Source organism: Phascolarctos cinereus, unplaced genomic scaffold (assembly GCF_003287225.1).
Source record: "Phascolarctos cinereus isolate Bilbo 61053 unplaced genomic scaffold, phaCin_HiC Scaffold_9;HRSCAF=440, whole genome shotgun sequence".
Taxonomy (NCBI): Eukaryota; Metazoa; Chordata; class Mammalia; order Diprotodontia; family Phascolarctidae; genus Phascolarctos; species Phascolarctos cinereus.
The window spans coordinates 139,033,439-139,056,897 of record NW_027556402.1 but is presented as its reverse complement, the minus strand read 5'-3'; the positions used below and the strand labels follow the sequence as shown (position 1 = coordinate 139,056,897).

The 23,459-nt window shown below is 35.3% G+C and overlaps 1 protein-coding gene across 8 annotated transcripts in view; it reads left to right on the top strand.

Moving 5' to 3' along the window:
- The window catches only part of ADGRL3 (adhesion G protein-coupled receptor L3), a 943,202-nt gene that overhangs the window by 325,238 nt on the left and 594,505 nt on the right, over positions 1-23,459 (top strand). For all 8 annotated transcript variants that reach the window (XM_078148809.1, XM_078148806.1, XM_078148805.1 and 5 more), the window contains one exon: positions 21,048-21,308. In XM_078148809.1, the coding sequence (XP_078004935.1) occupies positions 21,254-21,308 (55 nt within the window). In that variant the 5' untranslated portion in view covers positions 21,048-21,253. The remainder of the gene's footprint in view (positions 1-21,047; positions 21,309-23,459) is intronic.

Genomic DNA, 23,459 nt, shown 5'->3' with positions numbered 1-23,459 from the left:
CTTTGTTCTGACAAACTTAAGGTTTTTTGTTAGATATTTCAATAGCTCACTAAATACTTTGCAGATGTGCATCTGTACGTTTATATAAATTGTCTTCTTGTTCTTCAAGAATCCTCTTAGATGTTTGTTTGTTCAAGTACTCATTTATTCACACTTAAGTAAGGCACCTTAGCATGGACCCATGTAGTCAGGTCATCAACTCCACAGAGAACCAACCAAATAAAGACATATTGTGAGGGGATTTAAGATCAAATAGCTGTGTAAAAGGCATACATTCATTTTAAAATCACCTCATGACATATACCAGGAATACATTTCTGCCATTTTTCTTCAAATACTTTATTTTTCCTAGTAACTTAAGACTCTTTTTCCCCTTGCTGCAGAGTCTCAAAAATTAACATCCTGAACTTTTAATTCTGATAATGATGTTCCCTTGCAAATCACTAAACTTGAAGCAAATCTATATCATAAAAGAATGACTTTGTATATTTCTCATGGATATAGGACCTCATCAATTCAGTATTTCTATCTGACAGTGCAGATCACAGCCTGTCACTTCCTGTCCGGTGCAACTTTTATTCATGTCTCCCTAACAGTTTACCACAGGGATCTACCCAAACTTGTACGAAATTCAGATGCAGATTCATAACATAACATAACATAAAGATAAAACACAATCATAGAGATGGATTGATCATGAGGATGGATTAATAAATGGAATAGTGCAACATCAAAATACTTGTGTCTCAATCTACTAGCATTCCATCTAAAATGTAAACATTCATTGTCCATAAAGCTCTTAATTCACTGCTGAGAGCTCACAATGGAAGAAATTTGGTTCAGATTTAGAGGTCTAATGGATATGAGAGGCGATCTAGTTTTACCCTCTGATGCTAGGAAACAGTGTTTTATAGTAGAGAAAAAATACAAGACTCAAAATCAAAGATCCTTAATTTGAATTTTGTCCCTGTTAGGATCCAGGTAACACTAGCAAGTTATCCTCTTTGTGCCTTAGTTTCCTGGTCTGCAAAATAAAGGGCTTATCTTGGATGATCTTTAAGGATCTAGTTCTAAGTTCTATGATCCTACATAAGGTTTTTCCTAATTCTTTGTAGATCTTAGAACAAATGCATGTCAGTATAAAGAAACTAATAAAACATTAGAAATGTTCAATGATAACATCTTTAGAAATGTTTGTATTGTGGTTGTGTTCATTGAGGTGTATTTTTCTTTTTTCTTTTTTTTTGTTTTTGTTCCAGGCAATTGGGGTTAAGTGACTTGCCCAGGGTCACTCAGGCAGTGTCAGGTGTTTTTTTCCAAGGCCGGTTTTGAACTCAGGTCCCCCTAACTTCAGGGTCAGCGCTCTATCCACTGCGCCAGCTAGCTGCCCCAGGGCATATTTTTCCAAAGCTAACATCAATGCTAAAAATTTAGAATGTCAGTTTTTAAAAAGCAGTTTTTCCTTTAATTATTATAAATATTCACTTCATGAAAGATGTTTTAAAATGAAAGTGAGTACAAATTCATCTTTATAACATGGATTATTTGGCTGAATGTATAATACTCATTTCATGAACCAACTGCTACACTTACTTCTAGCTTAAAATTCACTTAAACTTCACTAAAAATTTCACTATATTGAAAATATCAATGATGGCAAATACCTTGTTATTAGCCTACAGTCTTAGAAATAAAATCATGTCAAATGTTTTATTGGGTATAAAAGAGGTTAACTCAAGGAAGAAATTTAAGAAATTACCCCTGGAACAATAGTTCTTGCTTAAAACACTAATTATTTTCCAGATAAAAATAGCAATGGTTATTTAAACCCAATTTTCTTCTAAATATTAGCATACATGCTTTACATTAAACACATGTATAAGATAAATAAAATAGTTTTCCTAGATATCTTTTTTAATAAAAAATTAACTGCTTTTATTTACATTCCAATTTATCAATATATTATTTTAGTCTGATATCTTTATTCTTTTAATTTGACTACAAATTTATGTATGTGCACACATATATTTGTATCTTTCAGTGTTTTTCTTCTTAAGTTAAAATTTTTTTTCAAATAATTAGGAGTAATAAAATATTTTCATTTTCAAAAAATAAATTGTTTGGGGTGGAGCAAATAAGATAGAGTAAAAGCAGTGACTTGTTTGAACTCTCCCCCAAATCACTCCAAATACCTGTAAAAAATGGCTCTAAACAAATACTAAAGCAGCAAAACCCTTACAGAAAAACAGTGAAAGAAATTTCCAGCCCAAGACAGCCTGAATGGTTGATTGGAAAGTTCTGTCCCACCAGGCTGGGAGAGGAAAGCCCTTCAGCACTGGGGCCCAGGAAAAACAGGCCTCAGGGAACGTGGAGCAGGCCTCAGCGCATGGAATCACAGGAAGGTGTGGCAGTTTCCTGACTTCTCAACCCACAAACACCAAAGACAACTTAAAAAGATCAGTAGGAAAAGTCTGTTACTACAGTGAGAGAGAAGTTCTGTCCCAGCCCCAAGCCTGGCTGCAGTCCCTAAGTGGCCGCTGCTTCCAGAGCTTCCAGCCTACAGACTGAGGGGGAATCAAGTGGCTGATCCGAGGGGGATTGCAGGGATCTTTTTGCTGGTGCTGAGGCAGGATTCTGTTACTTTGCCTGTGCTTGGATTTGGGTCAAAGTTTTGGGTGGTGATCCTGGAGTGAGGAGGAGCACTGGAATGGTGGAGTTTGTAGTGGTGGTGTATAGCGATTCCTCCTCACATTCCAAGGCAGAAAAGAATGCTTGTAGTCATTCATAGACCAGAGCACAGGACAGGAAATGAGTAAACAACTTGCCCTTGATCATACCACCTTGGAAGAACTGAAAATTTACAGGTCCCTAGAAGTATCTCTGAAAACAGCTGCACAAAACCCCTGAAACTTTGGATAATACATTCTCCACACTGGAAGCAGACAGCTACCTTAGCAAAGAGTTTATAACTCAAGTAATTGGCTGGGATCATGAGCGAACTTAGCAAAAAAAAAAAGTCAGACCATAGAATCTTTCTTTGGTGACAAAGAAGATCAAAACATACAACCAGGAGAAGACAACAAAGTGAAAGCTCCTACATCTAAAGCCTCCAGAATAAATATGAATTGATTCCAGGCCATGGAAGAGCTCAAAAAGGATTTTGAGAAGCAAGTAGGAGGAGTAGAGGAAAAACTGGTATGAGAAATGAGAGTGATGCAAGAAAACCATGACAAAGAAGTCAACAAGTTGCCAAAGGAGACCCAAAAAATACTGAAGAAAATAACACATTAGAAAAAAAAAAGTCTAACCCAAATGGCAAAAGAGGTACAAAAAGCCAATGAGAAGAAGAATGCCTTAAAAACCAGAATTGGCCAAGTGGAAAAGGAAGTTCAAAAGCTCACTGAAGAAAATACTTCCTTAAAAATTAGAATGGAGAAACCCACATAAATCATCAGCATTTCTATATATTACCAACAAAGCCCAACAGCAAGAGATAGAAAGAGAAATCCCATTTAAACTTACTGTAGACATTATAAAATATTTAGGAGTCTACCACCTGAAACAAACCCAGGAACTCTACAAACACCATTACAAAACACTTTTCACACAAATAAAATCAGATCTAAATAATTGGAAAAACATCAGCTGCTCATGGGCAGGCCGAGCTAATATAATAAAAATGACAATCCTACCTAAGCTAATTTACTTATTCAGTGCCATACCAATCAAACTACCAAAAAATTATTTTATAGAGTTAGAAAAAATAATGATTCGTTTGGAAAAAACAAAAGGTCCAGAATATCAAAGGAACTAATGAAAAGAAATACAGGGGAAGGTAGCCTAGCAATTCCAGATCTTAAATTCTATTATAAAGCAGCAATCATCAAAACTGCTTGGTACTGGCTAAGAAATAGGGAGGTGGATCAGTGGAATAGGTTAAATATGCAAGACACAGTAGTCAATGACTATAGTAATCTATTATTTGATAAACCCAAAGACCCCAGCTTCTGGGATAAGAACCCACTCTTTGAAAAAAAAAATGCTGGGAAAACTGGAAAAGAGTATGGCAGAAACTAGGCATAGACCCAAATCTCACACCATATACCAAAATAAAGTCAAAATGGGTTCAGGACTTAGATATAAAGGCTGATACCATAAGTAAACTGGGAGAACAAGGAATAGTTTACCTATCAGATCTATGGAGAACAGAAGAATTCATGACCAAACAGGAGATAGAGAACATTATGAAAAGCAAAATGGATATTTTGATTACATTAAATTGAAAAGTTTTTGCACAAACAAAGCCAATGCAACTAAGATTAGAAGGAAGGTAGAAAATTGGGAAAGAATTTTTTACAACCAGTCTTTCTGATAAAGGCCTCATTTCTAAAATATATAGAGAATTAAGACAAATTTATAAGAACACAAGCCATTCCCCAATTGATAAATGGTCAAAGGATATGAACAGACAGTTCTCAGATGAAGAAATTAAAGCCATCTATAGTCATATGAAAAAATGCTCTAAATCGTTATTGATTAGAGAAATGCAAATCAAAACAACTCTGAGGTACCACATCACACCTATCAGATTGGCCAACATGACAAAACAGGAAAATGATAAATGTTGGAGAGGATGTGAGAAAATTGAAACGCTAATACATTGTTGGTGGAGTTGTGAAATGATCCAACCATTTTGGAGAACAATTTGGAACTATGCCCAAAGGGCTACAAAAATGTGCATACCCTTTGATCCAGCAATAGCACTTCTAGGGCTATATCCCAAAGAGATCAAACAAATGGGAAAAGGACCCACATGTACAAAAATATTCATAGCAGCTCTTTTTGTGTTGGCAAAGAATTGAAAATTGAGAGGATGCCCATCAATTGGGGAATGACTCAGCAAGTTGTGGTATATGAATGTAATGGAATACTATTGTGTATAAGAAATGATGAACAGGCTGACTTCAGAAAAACCTGGGCAGACTTACATGGTCAGATGCTGAGTGAAGTGAGCAGAACCCAGAGGACTTTGTACACAATAGCAGCCATGTTATGCAATGACTAAGAATGTTAAACTGAACCCTTCTCAGCATTACAAGGATCTAAGACATCTCCAGAGGCCTCGGGATGGAAAATGCTGTACACGTCCAAAGAAAGAACTGTGAAAGTCGAAACACTCTCACTTATCTTTACCTTCTGTTGAATTTTGTTTCATCTTTCTGATGGTTCCTCCTATTGGTTTTAATTTTTACTTACAACTTCACTAATGTGAAAATATGTTTAATGGCTATGTCAGATTGTGTGCTGTCTTGGGAAGGGTGGGGGGGGAGAAAAAGGGAGAAAAATTTTCACCTCAAAAGCATATGGAAAAAAAATTTAAAAAAATAAAAATTTAATAAAAAAAATTAGAATGGAGCAAATGAAAGCTAGTGATTTTTTAAAAATCAAGACATTGTAAAACAAAACCAGAAGAATGAAAAAATAGAAATCAATGTGAAATATCTCATTGAAAAAAAAAACAGCTGAACTGGAAAATAGATCCAGGAGAGAGAATTTAAAAATTATTGGACGATCTGAAAGCCATGATCAAAAAGAGAGCCTAGACATCATTTTTCAAGAAATTATCAAAGAAAACTGACCTGATATTCTAGAACCAGAGGGCAAAATAGAAATTGAAAGAATCCACCAATGACCTCCTAAAAGAGATCTCCAAAGGAAAACTCCCAGGAATATTGTAGCCAAATTCTAGAGTTCCCAGGTCAAGGAGAAAATATTAGAAGCAGCCAGAAAGAAACAATTCAAGTATTGTGGAAACACAATCAGGATAAAACAAGATTTAGCAGCTTCTACATTTAAGGGACTGGAGGGCTTGGAATATAATATTCCAGAGGTCAAAGGAGATAGAACTACAGTCAAGAATCACCTACCCAGCAAAACTGTGTATAATCCTTCAGGGGAAAAATGTATATTCAGTGAAATAGAGGACTTTCAAGCATTTTTTGCTGGAAAGACTAAAGCTGAATAGAAAATTTGACTTCAAATACAAAACTCAAGAGAAGCATGAAGAGGTAAACTCTTATTAAGGTTGAATTGTTTACATTCCTCTATGGAAATAAGATATTTGTAACTCATGAGACCTTTATCAGTATTAGGGTAGTTGGAGGGAAAAAATTATACGTATGTATATGGGTAGATAGGTAGATAGATAGATAGAGATAGATAGATAGATAGACAGACAGATAAAGGGTACAGAATGAGTTGAAGATGTAGGGGTGATATCTGGAGAATAAAATTAAGGAATAAGAGAGGATTATGCTGGGAGAAGGCGAAAGGGAGAGGTAGAATGGGGTAAATTATCTTACCTAAAACAGACAGGAAAATGCTTTTACAGTGGAGGGGAACTGGGAGAAGGTGAGAGGGAATGAGTGAATCTTATTCTCATTGGATTTGGCTTAAAGAGGGAATACCATACACACTCAATTGGGTATGGAAAGCTATCTTACCCTACAGTTAAACAGGGGGGAAGGGGATAAGAGAGCAGAGGGATGATAGAGGGGAGGGCAGATTTGGGGAGGGGGTAATCAAAGCACTTCTAAGGAGGGACAGGGTCAGAAGAGAGAATAGAAAAAATAAGGGGTGGGATATAATGCAGGGAAATATAGTTAGTTGTTCACACCATGAATATTATGGAGATGTTTTGCATGACTACATATATATAACCCGTATGAAGTTGCTTGCCTTATCCAAGAAGGTTTGTGGGGAGGGAGAGAGGGAGGAAATTTGGAACCCAAAATTTTAAAAACAAGTGTTAAAAATTGTTTGCACATGCAACTGGGAAATAAGATATACAGGCAATGGAGTATAGAAGTCTACCCTGCCCTGCAGGAAAATAGAAGGGGAAGAGGATAAGAGAAGGGGGGAGGGAGATTGAAGGGAGGGCAGATGAGGAGAAGGGCTATTCAGAATGAATGCTATATCGGGATAGAGTGAGGGACAAGGTGGGAAGAAAATTTGAAACTCAAAATCTTGTGGAAATGAATGTTGAAGACTAAAAAGTAAATTAATAAATAAATTGTTCAAAGCAAATATCTCAGTTAATTTTCTAAGTTTTTTAGTTAAAAAAATAAGTATTTAATGTTATAAACTCTGAATCTCAGGGAATAGATAGGAAGGAAATGGAGATATTTTAAGGGATGAAGACATTTTCCTAAAAGTCATTATACTAGAGTAGATATTGTCCCTGATACTGTCTACCTGCATTTAGTATGTACTGCATTCTTTTCTCATCAAACCTACTTTTTTTGTGTGTCTATTCTCTCCCCTGTTTCTTTCTTTCTGTTGCTTAAAGACCACAGAGAGTTCTTAAAATTGTGAGCATTTTCAAGAGTTACTATTTTTTTATGTTGTCTGAGTCTGTCAACAAACATTTAGTAAGTGCTTACTGTATGCTAGGCATCATTCTAACAGCTAGGGATGCCAGTATAAGTCAAAAGAAAGGCAAGTGCTATGCTAAAAAGCTTACATTCTAGTGGAGGAAGACAATATATGTAAGAGGAATTATAAAGGAGTAGGATCTTCCCAACAAAGCACATGTTTTAGTACAGAAATTCATTTATAGCTTGATCCATATTTAGAATTCTAAAATAAATAAATAAATAAAAAGTCCTATTGAATGCATTATGTTGGCATAATGCTGTTTGAGAGATGATGATCTAATTGCAGGCCTGCTTTCTAGTTTAGTTTTCACCTTTTATTTTTTTACCTAGTTTCAGAATTCTTTTCATCTCCCCAAAGTTTTCCATATCTTTAAGAGACACACAAACTTGTGTAATTACTTTTAAGAGCATTGGAAAAAATATGTAAGTATTTTTAATACTTTATTATTTTCCACAACATTAATTCAAAATATTAGTAATTTTTCTGTGAACTGAGTATATCAAACCTTGTCTTCCATGGTTTTAAAGTTTAAGGTCCCTTTGAAGTAAGTGTCAATGAAACAGGCAGATGAATATGTCTAAATATTGCCTAATTGGTTAGGAGCCTTTATCTTTTCTTGAAAGTAATTAGGGGAGAGAAGTAACTTTGATCTTATACTAATTCCTAAAGGTAGCAAATATTATTGAATGGTTTTAGACATTACTGAAATAATGCTTAATAGCCACTTTTGTTCTATAACTCTTGCCACTGAATTTGTTCTTCAGTTAAGCATTACTATAGTATTAGCATAAGAAAATATAGATGCTTTTTGACATCATAAATAGCGAAATACATACAAGATCATTCTTTCCTTACATGCACTGGAGTTTTGGTTTATTGTGCAAGATCAAACATTTCAAATTGAGTAAAATTATTAAATAGTATATCTCATTCCTATACCATAAAAAAATGGGGGAAAGATGCCCCTGAGTGTATTCTGCCAATATAAATCACAGTTGGCATGGTAAAAAATGATGCATTTATTTACTTCAAACACCTTTTTAAAAAGCATTTTGCTTCTATCCTTGTGAACATCACAGAGAGAAGATGCTGCATTAAAATTCTATAGAATGATGATGAGGATGTTACGGTACACTCAGCTGATTTTTAATCTTGCTTCCTACCTCTTTGAAACTAATCAAGTTATAGAGTTCTCATTGACTTCAGAGGCAACTATGCAGAGCCTCTCTTTGAAGGCTGTATATGTGTGAGAGAGAAAATAACCTGCTCTTTTACAGGGCATGCATTATAAAGCACTGCTGTATGTGAGCTGAAGGTTGTGGGGGTGGGAAATGTTATTCATAAATCATGCAAATATTACAAATGTACTTATGAGTGATGGATGTTGAATGCTTTCCTATAATGTATACATGCATAATTAAATTTTGAAGTTGAAATATCATCTCCAACTTTATTAATTTAATGTATTTTAGAAAATGCTTGGCTATCTCTCTTTGGTTACTATTGATTGGACTCATATGTAAATGTAGTGATTTGTGAGCACACAACTCAGGATTATCTAGATGCGCTGCCATAGCAAATATAAATATAAATATTTGCTTTGCCTGTTAAAGAAATGATGAAAGATTAAATGAAATAAATAGGTTAATATTTGGTGGAAGTTTATGTTATTTTTCGTTAAGCCAATCATCTGTGGAAATCTCAATCATTAAAACTGCAATTTACACAGGTGTCTTGTGTGATACTGTATTTGGTTTGCTAATGAAAGTAATTCTGAGTTATTTAGACTACTAACCATGGAGCAGTGCAGATAACATTTAACCAATATTTCTTAAGCAACCTCAAAATGAGATTTGCTAGCAGATACATATAATTTTATTAAATGTATTTTAAAATGTTTTAAAATAAACTAACACCTTGTAATTAGTATTGAATTTATAATAATACATTCTAAACAATTGTGTAAATTTTTTCCATTTTTTGGTATTTAAACTTTGTGACATCTAGAACAAAATTAGGGAGTCAAATAAGAGTCTGAGGATATGTCAAATGATAGAATTCTTAAGCATTCAAGTACTGACTTGAAGGATCTGTGATTTCCTTTGTGCATACACACTCCCTCTGCACTGCTCAGTAAACAGCTCCTGATCTGTGTCTGTGCTTATTGTTGAGAGCTCTACATCTAATGATGGCAGTCAAATAGTTAAGCCAGCCTCTTTCTACGCCAACCCATTTAGAAATCTACCAACCCTCCCCCATCCCAGTTGCTTCTAGAAAGGGCTTATCCTTTATTATTGATTTTCTTTGGCTCTATTCATAATTTCCTTGATTTAATCCTTCCTTCATCACCATTCCAATGTATGTGTTTTTCCCCTTATTGAAATAAAAGCACCTTAGCCCAGAAATTCTTTTACTTTTGTGTTTAAATTCCCAAGACGTAACATAGTCACTGGCATAGAATAAGCACTTAATTTATTTTTTTCACTCATTTACTTTTAATGTTAATGATTTCCATCCCCCAAAACATATATATCACCTACTGCCCTAACATCTAGTGATGACCTTCACTGCACTTAGGTAGGCTAGACTGATGGGACAAATATGTGATCTCTTGTTGGGTCCACCCTCAGAGCCTTTCCAGCTTGTTAGAATCAGCAGGCTGCTTTCTCTGTGCTGTCATAGACTTTGAAGTCTCAGGGTTAGCCTCCATACTGTGCTGAGATATCAGAGTATGGATTTAGTAGGGGTAACAATTTGGACAAATTTAAAGGCTGACTGAGTCATTCAGTTACCACATCCATATGTTCTCTCAGTACTCTGGAATTCAGTTGAGCCAGATCACTTGAACTCATTGAAGGAAGCTATGATTTCTCTTACCATGCATTACAGATTGGTTTTAACTTTTTTTGTTCTGTGCTCTCCACTTGGTAATTATTCATTTTTCTTTATAGAGAAGGGGTCATTTAATTTGTGTCAAGAATTCTGGGGTGAGGAAAACTCCCTCTACGAATGCCATTTGGTACTTCCTCTGCAACTTATTCTCTCAGAACATTGCCTAGAGTACTAAGTGGTTATTACTTGCCCAGGGTCATACCACCATTATGTGTCAGAATCTGGACTTGAACCAGATCTTCCTGGCCCTGAGGTAGGCTCACTATCTGCTGCACTATGGCTATACTGCCTGTCTTTACAGAGGATAGGGCAGGCACTAAGTCTGTGATTTCATTGAGATACAGAGAAGGAGAGGGTTGGAAAATAAGAGTGGAATAGCTGTGTTATCTCTTTATTATCTGTTTCTGTTATTCCATCACCCACCTTCCCTTGCAATAAGCATAGACTTTTTTTTTTGGTAAGTTTATTGCTGACTGCCCCCAATGCAGTATGTCTTTTTTTCATATCCTTGGCATGAAGGAATAAGAACATAAAGAGACCAAAGGTGTGTAAATCCCACAGAAGTTCTATGCCTGTTTATCAGGAATTTGCAATAAATAATGGTGATAGGCTAATTGTTCATACTATCCCATGTATGTAAAATGTATATGCATGAAAATGTAAAGTTATAAAAATTAGAATTTAGAGTTCTACAGGGATGTATATTTTCCCTAATATGACCTTAATGATTAAATTGTATGAAAATAATATTTTTATAAAAAATTTATGAAAATAATAGGTGGTTTGAAGGTAGGTTTGTCTATTTGCTTTTGGACCATTCAATCCTCTCTAAATGTAGAAAATGAAGGCCACTCAAATCAGTTCAAATGTCAACATGCTTTGAGATGTCGACATCATGCAAATAGTAAAGTCATCTGCACCTGAGGAAAGGGCACTTTTCCAAACTGTCTCCCCAGGTCCCTAGTATAGAGTTCTGTATGGTATTTGCTTAAATATTTGTTATGAAAAATAAGATTCTAGAAATTCTGAGTTATTCTGTACTTTACAAGCCAGAGTCTGGCAAAAGACACTGCTGATGTTTGTCTCAAGCCCTCCCCTACATAGCTTTGGCCTTGAATAGTTGGTAACTTGCATCTATAAATGTAAGAAAATTAATGAAGTAGATGTCCTAGAGTTTATCAAATGGCCAGTTGAAACAGAATTGGGAATAAAGAATTTTATAATTGACAAAGAAACAGGGGTGTTTGCAAGGCTGGAGAACTGGACAGTAGCAAGGGAGAAAAATATATAGCACATAACAGATAACAGCACATTCTTACTGATAAATGTATTGTTGGAAAACAATTTAAAATTGAAAAGGTCAGACAAAGCTAGAGGACTTAAGGGCTCCTGCTTCTTATTATTTCTTTGAAGGTTGACTTGGGAATGGAGAAACCTTGCTCTCACCGCTGGCTAGATAGAGGTAACTTGGAGAATTTTAAATGGTCCATAAAGGTGTTGGCTGTGACTTTGAATGGAATCAGAAGTTCTAATTTAGACTGTCTTTTACAAGTTCTCTCCCTATTCCTTCTCACTGTGTGTTTTTTTCCTTGCCTAGCCAGAAGTTTCAAACTACCAAGAATGACCCAAGATTATAAAAAACCAAAATTTTTAGTGCTCTATTTTTCTTTCCCATGAAAGCTGATGCTCATATTTGTCCATTATTTTTAATATGAGTGTGTGTGTGTATATATATGTATATATATATATATACGTATATATGTGTATATATATGTATGTGTATATATATATATATATATATATATGTATATATATATATACATATATATGTACATCCTCTGACCTTTAGCCCTGTCTTTATCCTTTTGGTCTGCTTATCTTCTAAATGTTGTGTGTCAGTTACATGTTGTTTAAAATTATTCAAACTGATTCCTCACAGAAAAAAAATAGTTATTAGCTTGAATTAATTTGCAGCTGTTAGTGAGTAGTGATTTACATATTTGATTTCAAAATTCATTTTCTCCAGAGGGATCATAGTATACTATAATTTTGTATGCCTGATACATTAATTTCACTTTTATATTTTTGAAAAGAAATAAATTTTTATCTATACTTTTGAACAAATCTTTCACTTCTCAACCATTCCTTATAGAGGAAAAAAGGTGTAGTTAAACAAAATAAATCAACACATTGGCCATGTTTAATAATGTATGTCCCATTCTACACTGATCTGCTTCTCTGTCAAGGGAAAGGAGGCACACTTGCCATTAATCCTTTGGGGGGGGTGTTTTTTCAATGAACAGAAATTTATTTTCTCTCCCTCCCATATCTCATCTCATTTGGGAAAAAAAAGGTAAAAGAAAATATTCCTTTTAACTAAAAAAAGTATAGTCAAACAAAACAAATCCCTTCATTGGTTGTGGTGATGGAAAGACTATTTGGATTATAAAGGTATTCAGTCCCCTGCCCAGGACTTCATTACTTCTGGAGAATTTTCAGATTTGTCTATGCACATATATTCACTCTTAAATGAATCACCAATAGTGGGTAGTTTAGGTACTTCTTTTGTTGTTGGACATATCTAACTTTTTAAAAAAAGAAAACATATTTCCCCAATTACATGTAGAGACAATTTTAACAGGTTTTTTTTTATAAATTCTCTCCTTCTATCTCCCCTTCATCCTTCCCTGAGACGCTAAGCAATTTGATATACATTATGCATGTGCAATCATGCAAAATATATTTCCAATTTAGCCATGTAGTGAAAGAAGACACAGATCACCAAAGGAAAAAAAAAAACAAACCATGCAAAAATAGAGTGGAAAAACAGTACACTTCAATCTGCATTCAGAATCCATCAGTTCTTTCTCTGGAAATGAATAGCATTGTTCATCATAAGACCTTTGGAATTGTCTTGGAATGTTGTAATGTTGAGAATAACTAAGGCATTCACAATTGATCATCATACAATATTGCTCTTGCTGTGTTCAATGTTATTCTGGTTCTGCTCACTTTACTTTACATCAGTTCATGTAAGTCTTTCCAGGTTTTTCTGAAATGTACCTGCTTATCATTTCTTTCTTTCTTATTTTTTTTCTTTTGCATATTTTATTAATTTATTTTGATTTATCAACAATCACTTCCATATGCTTTTGAGTTTAAAATTTTTCTCCCCCTTCTTCCCCACCTCCCTCCCCAAAACGGTGCACAGTCTGATATAGGCTATACATTTACATTCCTATTAAATATATTTTCACATTAGTGAAGTTGTAAGTAAAAATTAAACTAATAGGAGGAACCATCAGAAAGAGGAAACAAAACTCAACAGAAGAGAAAAAAAAAGATAATGATTCAACTTTCACAGTTATGATTACTATCTATGTCTTTTTCTTCATCCTTTCCCCCCCGTTTATGCTTTTCTTTCTCCTCTCTCCCTTCCTCCTCTCACTACTACTTTGCTTTTGATCATCGCCTCCTTTAGTCTTAACTCCCTTCTATTTTCCTCCTCTTCCCTCTTCCCCTTCGCCCCCACTGCTTCTTTCGTCCCTTCTATTCCCCCCTCCTTTTTCTTTCCCCTTTTCCCTCATACTGCCCATAGGGCAAGTTAGATTTCTATACCTAACTGATTATGTTATTCCCTTCTTGAGCCAAATCTGGTGAGAGCAAGGTTCAAACAATGCTCACCCCCCTCCCTTCTTTCCCTCTGCTGTAATAGGATTTTCTGTCTTTTCCCTTGTCTACCTCCTCCTTTCTCAGTACATTTTCTAAGATCAGACTAATCCACTTACTTGGATCCATTTAACCCACTTGGTTAGATTTTTTTTTTATCATTACATCAAAGTCAACTAATATCCACCCCCTTTATGTATACTCCTTTAACATGGTGTAATAACAATACAGTTCTCAAGAGTTGCAAGTGTCATCTTCCCTTGTAGGGATGTAAACAGTCCACCCTTATTAACAACATTTTGTATCTTTCTGTCCCATTTACCTTTTTATGTCTTTCTTGAATCTTGTACTTGAAGATCAAATTTTTTGTTGAGCTCTGGTCTTTTTATGAGGAAAGTTTGGAAGTCCCCTATTTCTTTGAATATCCATCTTCTCCCTTGAAAAATCATGCTCATTTTTGCTGAGTAGTTGATCCTTGGCTGCAATCCAAGCTCCTTTGCCTTATGGAATATCATGTTCATGCCCTGCGGTCTTTTAATGTAGAAGCTGCAAGGTCCTGTGTAATCCTGACTGTGGTTCCATGATATTTAAATTGTTTCTTTCTGGCTGCTTGCAGCACCTTCTCTTTCATCTGGTAATTTTGGAATTTTGCTATTATATTCCTTGGCGTTGTCAATTTGGGATCTCTTTCAGGTGGTGAGTGTGTATTCTTTCTATGGTTATTTTACCTTCTGGTTCTAGGACTTCAGGGCAGTTTTCCTTTATGATTTCCTGAAAGATACTGTCCAGGCTCTTTTTTTCATCATGATTTTCAGGTAGTCCAATGATTTTTAAATTGTCTCTCCTGGATCAATTTTCCAGGTGGTTGTTTTACCGATGAGGTATTTTAGTTTTCATCATTTTTTCATTTTTTTTGTTTCTGTTTGACTGATTCTTGCTCTCTCATAGAGTAGTTTCCATTTGTCCAATTCTAGTTTTTAACAGATTGTTTTCTTCTGTTAGTTTTTGTACTTCCTTCTTCAATTGGCCAATTGTATTTTTAAGGATTTGTTTTCTTCAGTGTATTTTTTTTCCAGTTTGCCAATTGAGTTTTTTAGGGACTTGTTTTTTCAGTGTACTTTTTTTCCAATTGGCCAGTTGTATTTTTTAAGGACTCTTCTACCTCTCCCATTAGACTTTTAAAATCCTTCTTGAGCTAAGAAGGCTTTTTGGGCTTCAGACCAGTTCCTGTTCCCTTTTGATGTTGCAGATGTGGGTTTGTTGACAATGTTGTCCTCTTCAGAATTTCTGTCTTAATCTCCACTTTTCTCATAATATCAATCTACGGTATGCTTCTTTTTACTCATGGTTTCTTTATTCCCTGGCCTTTAAAGAGATTGAGCTCTTCTGTTGGGGAACAGAATCCTTGTGCTGGGAGCCTAGGAGTTGGTCACTGTCTTTGTATGCTGGAGCCTCTTATGTTGGCAATTGGAGGCTGTAGGGTTCTGGCAGCTTACCTGGTTTTGGGCTGAAATTAGCAAGGCTGGAACTTTCAGGCAACGCTGGGTTGCCTGCTTTTCCTTTCCTTTAGCTTTCTTCAGCTCCTTTTAGATGGGTGCTGCAGGGTGTTTATCTGCCTGGGGCCCCTTGCAAGGCTGCCTCCCTCTTTTCTGCTAATGTGCTGAGAGATTCCTTTGTGGTAGAGTGCCAAGGCCCCTGGTGATTTTTGAGCTTGTTTCCGTTGCTTCCCCTGCCCTCAGTGAGGCACTGGGAGGTCCAGGTGTTGGTGTTTTCCTGCTCTACCACCTGGGCTTCAGGATTTCCTCCTGGTTGAAAGTTGGAGGTGCTGGGTTGGAATCAGCAAGGCTGGGACTTTAGGAAGACTCTAGGTTGCTTGCTTCTGCTCCTTTTAGATGAATGCTGTAGGGTCCTTATCCACCTGGGGCCCTTTGTGGTGCTGCTTCCGTTATTTTTGCTGAGACACTGGGAGACCCATTTGCTGGGTTGCTGCACTGCTGTTGCCCGTCTTTCTTCTAGTTCAGCTGTTCCTTATTTTTTTTTCCTGGGGTGATATTTTCTGGGTTTCAGAGATTGATAGGGGAAGGTGAGAGCAACTACCTTTTCACTCCACCATCTTGGCTCCCCCTGCTTATCATTTCTTATGAATACAAAATAATATTCTATTATAATAATATACCACAACTTGTTCAGCCATTCCCCAATTGATGGGTATCCCCTTAATTTTCAATTCTTTGCCACCACAAAAAGAACTGCACAAATTTTTTTGTATAAATCCTTTCACCACCACCCCCATCTCTTTTTGATACAGGGCTAGTAATGTTATGGCTGTATCAAATAGCATATAGTTTGATAGCCCTTTGGGCATAGTTCCACATTTCTCTCCAGAATGGTTGGATCAGTTCACAACTCTATTGGCAGTGCATTAATGTCCCAATTTTCCCATATCCCCTGCAACATTTATCATTTTCCTTTTCTGTCATATTAGCCAGCCTGATAGATGTGATGTAGTATCCTAGAGTTCTTTTAATGTGCATTTCTCTATAGATTAGATACTGCTAAATGAGATCTTTATCAAATAGAGTCATAGGATCACACATCTAGATTGTGTACAGAATTCAGAGGCTAGCTAGCTGAACTCGCTCATTTTACAGATGAGGAAACTGAGGCCGTGGGATATTAAGTGACTTGCCCAAGGTCATATAGGTCTCAGGTATGATGAGTTAAATGTGGCCCTAGTACTTCTGACTTTAGCACCAGTTCTTTTTACACTGTATTATGTTGTATTCCAAATATATGCACCAAAGATAAAGCATACCTTCCAACTATCCAACAAGGAGTGAATAACTAACACATTTTTCATTACTGGAGCCATAAGCAGAATGTGGGACTTTCAGAAACTTTTGGATGATCCTTAATATTCAAAGGCGCTTAGAAAGTTGTTACCTCTCCAAAAGTCCTGAGATGTCCCTTGTGAGAAGAGCCTTATGTCTTTCAGTACTGCTTCAGAAATTCCTTTTCTTCTCTTCCTCTCTGTTGTATTCTTCTACCTTGGCTTGGAGTCTTTAGAATGTGAGTTCTTTGAAAATAGGGATTGTATTTTGCCTTTCTTTTTATCCCCAGTGCTTAACACTGTGCCTAGCACATAATAAGTGTTTAATAAATGCTTGGATGACTGACTGACTTCTGTCTCTTCAGAAGCTTTTGGTTCACATCACTCCCTAGATTATTTCTTCCATCTTTCCTAGGAAAACAAGTCACCTACTTTAATGAAGCAGATTACGAAGCCTTTCTTCCTTTCATGTCTCTTCTAGAGACATCAGTATCTTGAGAATTTGGTATGTGCTTAAGTATTTAATGTTTCTGGACTCTAGGTAATTGGTGCTGTTCTTCCATTTTCATATTTCCATGCTGTTTGGAAGGAAATCTTGTACCCTTGGTGGTTCTAAAAGGCAAATCTTAAGTGGATAAACTTTTTAGCCGTCACTCTGGGACTTCTCCAACTTGCCAAAATGTGTTCAATTCTAATCTCCTCTTCTCCCCTGGTAATACCTAATTGCCCCCAGTATAAGTGGTAGCTTCAATCAACAGATGTCCTCTCTCTTTTAATATGTTTTAATAGTTCGTGTTCTCACACGCATGCATACACACACAAGTTGTCACTGACAGTGGCTGATTCCCTTTTTTCATTGTATTGCTCTGGAAAGTGCTACCTTTGGAGTTAGTGAGGTATTTCATTGCAGGTGAGGCCTTGATGACCAAATTTGTTAAGTGTATTGAAGAAAGAATTCTTGTTAAATAGTAAACGGACTAATACTCCTTTAGGTCCTATTATACAACATGAGTAGGGCTAAATAAAGGTACTAAATGCTTTGAGGATTACCAAGAGGGAGAGAACAAACACATTTTTTAAAAATATAATTTATTTTATTAAATATTTCTCATTTATGTGTAAAAAATTAACAATCGTTTAAAAATTTGAGTTCCAAATACTCTCCCTCCCTCCCACCAACTCCCTTACATTAGAAGGAAAACAATTTTATACTGATTATACATGTGAAGTCAGGCAAAACATATTTCCATATTAGCCATGTTGGAAAAGGAAACACAAATAAACTAAAACAGTAAAAATAAATGAAGTTTTTAAAAGTGCCTCAATCTGCATTCAGAAGAGTTCATCTCTGGGCTTTTCCCTCTCTATAGGCGTATAGCATTTTTCATTCTGGGTCCTTTGGCATTGTCTTAGATTATTGTCTTGATCATCCTTACAATATTGCTGTTGCTGTGTACAATATTCTCCTGGCTCTGTTCATTTCACTTTGCATTAGTTCATATAAGTCTTGCCAGGTTTTTCTGAAACCATCCTCTCTTATTTCTTATAGCATAATAGTATTCCATCACAATCATATACCACAACTTGTTTAGCCATTCACTAACTGATGGGCATTCCTTCACTTTCCAATTCTTTGCCACCATAAAAAGAGCTGCTACAAGCATAGTTGTACAAATAGGTCTTTTACCCTTTTCTTTGATCTCTTTGGGATACAGACCCAGTCAGTGCATTACTGGGTGAAAGGGTATGCAGTTTTGTGGCACTTTGGTCATAGTTCCAAATTACTCTCTGAAGTACTTAGACTAATTCACAGCTCTACCAATAGTGCATTAATGTCCCAATTTTTTCACATCCCCTTTAGTATTTGTAATTTTCCTTTTTCGGTCATGTTAGCCAACCTGATAGTTGTGATGTAGTATCTCAGAGTTATTTTAATTTACATTTCTCTAATCGGTAGTGATTTAGATAATTTTTTCATATGAGTGCTGACAGATTTGATTTTTTTTCATATCTTTTGACCATTTATCAATTGGGGAATGGCTCTTATTTTTATAAATTTGGCTCAGTTCCCTATAGATTTGAGAAATGAAGCCTTTATTAGAGAAATTTATTGTAAAATTTTTCCCAGTTTTTTTTTTTTTTTGCAATTTTGGTTGCATTTGTTTTCTCTGTGCAAAACCTTTTTAATTTCATGTAATCAAAATTATCTATTTTACTTTGTGTAATCCTCTTTATCTCTTATTTGGTCATAAGCTATTCCTTTATCCATAAATCTCACAGGTATGGTTTTTGTGCTCCCCTAATTTAATTATGATATCACCTTTTGTGTCTCAATCACTTATCCATTTTGACCTTATCCTGGTATATGGTAGGAGATGTTAGCTCATGCTAGTTTCTGCCAAACTGCTTTCCAGTTTTCCCAGCAATTTTTGTCAAATAGTAAATTCTTGTACCAAAAACTTATATCTTTGGGTTTATCAAGTAATCTATTCCACTAATCCAGGGCTTAAACTTTTTTCCATTCATGATCCCTTCTCCTGTTTCAGCAGGTGTTAGTTGGCTTTGTGTGGCTTGAGGGCATTCAAAATGCAAAGTGCACATGCTTTGTGCTCACAACCAAGACTGCAATGAAGTTGTGTGATTCAGCACCGGCAAGTGCTGCCAGAAACACCTCAGATTCATTACACATTTGATTTTTAATTAATTTTTGCTTAATTTTGTTTAGAAACCTTTTGCTGTTGCCAAAATTTTCATGACCCTGTATGAGGTCATGATCCACAGTTTAAGAAATGCTGTATTAATCCACCACTGCATTTCTTAGCCAGCACCAGATTCTTTTATGATTACAGCTTTGTAGTATAGTTTGAAATCTGGAACTGCCAAATCATCTTCCTTCACATTTCTTTTCATAGATTCCCTTGATATTCTTGACCTTTTTTTCTTCCTGATGAATTTTGTTGCTATTTTTTTCTAGTTCTATAAAATGATTATTTGGAAGTTTGGGTGTATTTGTAAAGTATTTGTAAAGTCACATGCCTTGATTTTCAACAATTGAGCTGTGAATAGGCTGGCTCAAAATAAGAGGTTTTTGTAAATGCAATTTGAAGAATATTTCTTCATGAAGATCTATGCAAAGATAACGGACGGGATTGATTTATCTATGTTTAAAAAAAATGAAAGCTGGAAACCAAGTGATTCATGGAGCACATAGTGTTTTTTGTATGAACCCCATCTCAGGATGGTCATGACTTATGAAAAATCATTGTTATTTTTTTGTTTTGAGGGGGAAAAAACTAACTAAGCTGTGGATGGATGTTTATATAAACATAGTCACCAAAATAGGGGTATATTTTTAAATGAGTATACAACTTAGCTTATGTTTATTAAGAAAAATTTCAAGGTGTGTCTGAGTAAAACACTTTGTTTATTTCCATTTGAAAGAGTGGGTAGAGGCTAAAAAGGCAAAAATTAAAAGGATAAGATCGTAGCCTTTTCCTCCCTTCATTTTCTAGGTTGTAAATTTGGGAGAGTGAAGGGAGAAAAATGTAGAAGACAGCTTTATTCATATGTATATACATATATATGTATATGTATACACACATAGACACACATATACACACACATATATACACATACATACACACACATATACATATATATATACACATACATACACACACTCACATATGTTCGTATTATGATCATTTGTTCTTTTTGGTAGTAGCTGGCCCCTGAGAACCTTTCTGATTCTAATAAGCTGTGAATTTTGAGGTTTTGGCATTTGGCTTCCATGTACATATAGTAACTATTGAGGTATTTTTAATAATAGTTATCATTTATGTAGTGCTTTAAAGGTTTGAAAAGTGCTTTAATATGTTATCTCATTTGCTCCTCAAAACAACCCTGTGATATGGATTGTTTTTATAAATGAGGAAACAGAGTGAGAGAGATTAAGTGACTTGCCCAGGATCACACATCTAGAAAGCACATATGGAGGGAATCAAAGTTAGGTTTTCCTGACCCCAAGTACGTCATGCCCTATCTATGACCACCTAGCTGCCTATTATATAAATGATGTTGTTATAGATATTGAGCTGTAATATTATTTTTCATTGAGAAATTAAAGTGGGAACCAAGGAATTATCTAATTTTGAAATCTTGTTGTAAATATACTTATCTCTGCTTCTGACCATTTTTATGGTTTCTTTTCTCATTATAGGTCTTGGATTCTGGATATTTGTGTTTTTATTTTTAAACATTTTTTTGAGGGAGGCTTTTTTTTCTTTTCTTTTTTTAAAATTCTCCTCCCTTTAAAGTAGAGCCATCTACTTCTTGGAGTACTGAAGAGGGAACAAAAGGACATTTATTTCATTTCACTTTTGAAGCACTCATCACTGAGCAACCTTCAAGCCACAGTACTCAGCCATGTGGTCATCACAGCTGCTATTCTTCATGACGCTCTTTGCACCAATCGTTCATGGTAAGGCCATAGTGGAGATATATATGGAATGGCTATCTTCTGCTCACTTAGTCATATAAGATTCTCTTTTCCAAGTGGACTAGGATTCAGCAGATTGACATCTGCTGTACATTAATTCCAGGTAGGCTTGAATCAGGGCCGAGTATTTGTACTCTTAAATTGCAAACACAAAATGACTTCAAGATATATTTCCTGAAGTGCATGTTGAAATATATACAGCCATAATGTATATATAGTTGTATTTACCTTATGAATATGTGTATACTATTTGAAGTTTACCATTAGTACCCTTCTGGGAAAAAAAAAGCCATGCTTGCTGAATGGATTGCGTTATTTGAAACAGTTTTTTTTTAAATGATTGATTATTTTGCATTTACCTTGCATAAAAACCGTTTTACATTTAATTAATATTTGCTTCAATGATCTGTGATTCTGTGCACGTCAGTGATGCTTCTACCAATGTAAATTATATACTTTCTACAACTAGCTAAATAAGTCTTTTAGAGTTGCTATGTCACGCACCATCCCCGCCCCCCCCACCAAAAAAAAAAAAACCCTGTAGAAACCAGCAATAGCTATTGGTCAACTGTTGACAGACATTGCTAGTCCTGAGCTGGAAGTTTTTGTTTTTGTTTATGTTTTTGTTTTTCTGATTTGGTAGGATCTGAGAGAGATTAAACTTCATGGACATAGTCATTGGGAGTCATGAGGCCTCAACTTACAACTTTATTTCAAGTGTTATTAAAAATACTTACCCACAGTCCCATGATTGAAAAACCAAATTAAGCTATTTGATTCTGAGGTGATTATTTTGTATTTCCCCACTTGAAAAAAAACTGTCTAGAAGACACTATTTCTAACAAAAGTTCTGTTGTTGTGTTTAGAAATAATAAAAATAATTTGCCTTTCCTGTAAAAAAAGAGTGAAATAGACTCACTGGAAAATTTGTCTGCCCTCTTGTGTACTTTTCTCAGTTTCTTGAGACTCAGCATGCTTTTTATTAATTTTTTATTAATTTATTTTGATTTATCAACAATGATTTCTATAAGCTTTTGAGTTTTAAATTTTTCTCCCCTTCTTAACCTCACCTCCCTCCCCAAGACAGTGTGTAATCTGATATAGGCTATACATATACATTCCTATTAGACATATTTTCACATCAGTGATTTTATAAGGAAGAATTGGAACCAATAGGAGAAACCACCAGAAAGAAGAAACAAAACAAAACAGAAGAAAAAAAAATAGCAAATAGTATTAGTATCCTTTTTTATACCACAAGTTTGCTAAAAAGAGGTAATTTTAGAAAGGATATTTCTTAATAAGGAAACATTTAGATGAGGCCAAATTTTTCCTATAAAATTCCACCTTATTTTTCTAAACCTTTCAGGTGAAAAATATTTTACTAGATAGTTCAGCAAACCATGGCTTTTTGTCAAACTCTTGAAATAACATTTCCTAAATTCACAGTGTTTTGCTTTAGATTGTAACTGGCCTGACTTGATAAGTAACATGGTTTATATATCTCACATATCTGAGGTTAATTTTAGTATCATAGAAAGGAAGACAATTGTATTTTCCATTTGCTGACAAGAACACTGGAGAATAATCAGTGGATGAAGTGAATTATTTGTCAGTTCAGTTCACCTTTGTTTTCAATTGATTATAAAAATCCTGCTTTAACAAGACTGTACCTGAAAAAGTGTTACCCATTTTCAAAAATCTGTTCTGTACTGAGTCCATCATAGAAACTATAAACAGTAGTACTAGCCTCAGCCACTTCTGGTAAGCATATGTCATCTTACCACTATAGTTTTTCTCCCAAAAGTGTTCTCATACATATACTGTATCAAAACTTTTCAAGATGCTTCAAAAGATGTAACACCCTAAATAACTTTCTTTGATGACCTCTGGTTACTAATTTCTGGCAAGGCATGAAAGAGTAAAATTTATACTTTCCAAAGGTGCTAGCCCCTGTAAAGGAGCGGATCCTGGATTCCATCCAAGTTAAAAATGGATTCCTGGTGGATGGTGAGGTCCTTCATATATTCCAGTTTGGAGATGACATTGTTCTAATCGTATTGAGGTGTGCAACATTGCAAAGCCTTTTAAATAAGAACCATAAATACTCAAAAGACCCTCATCTAACCATCC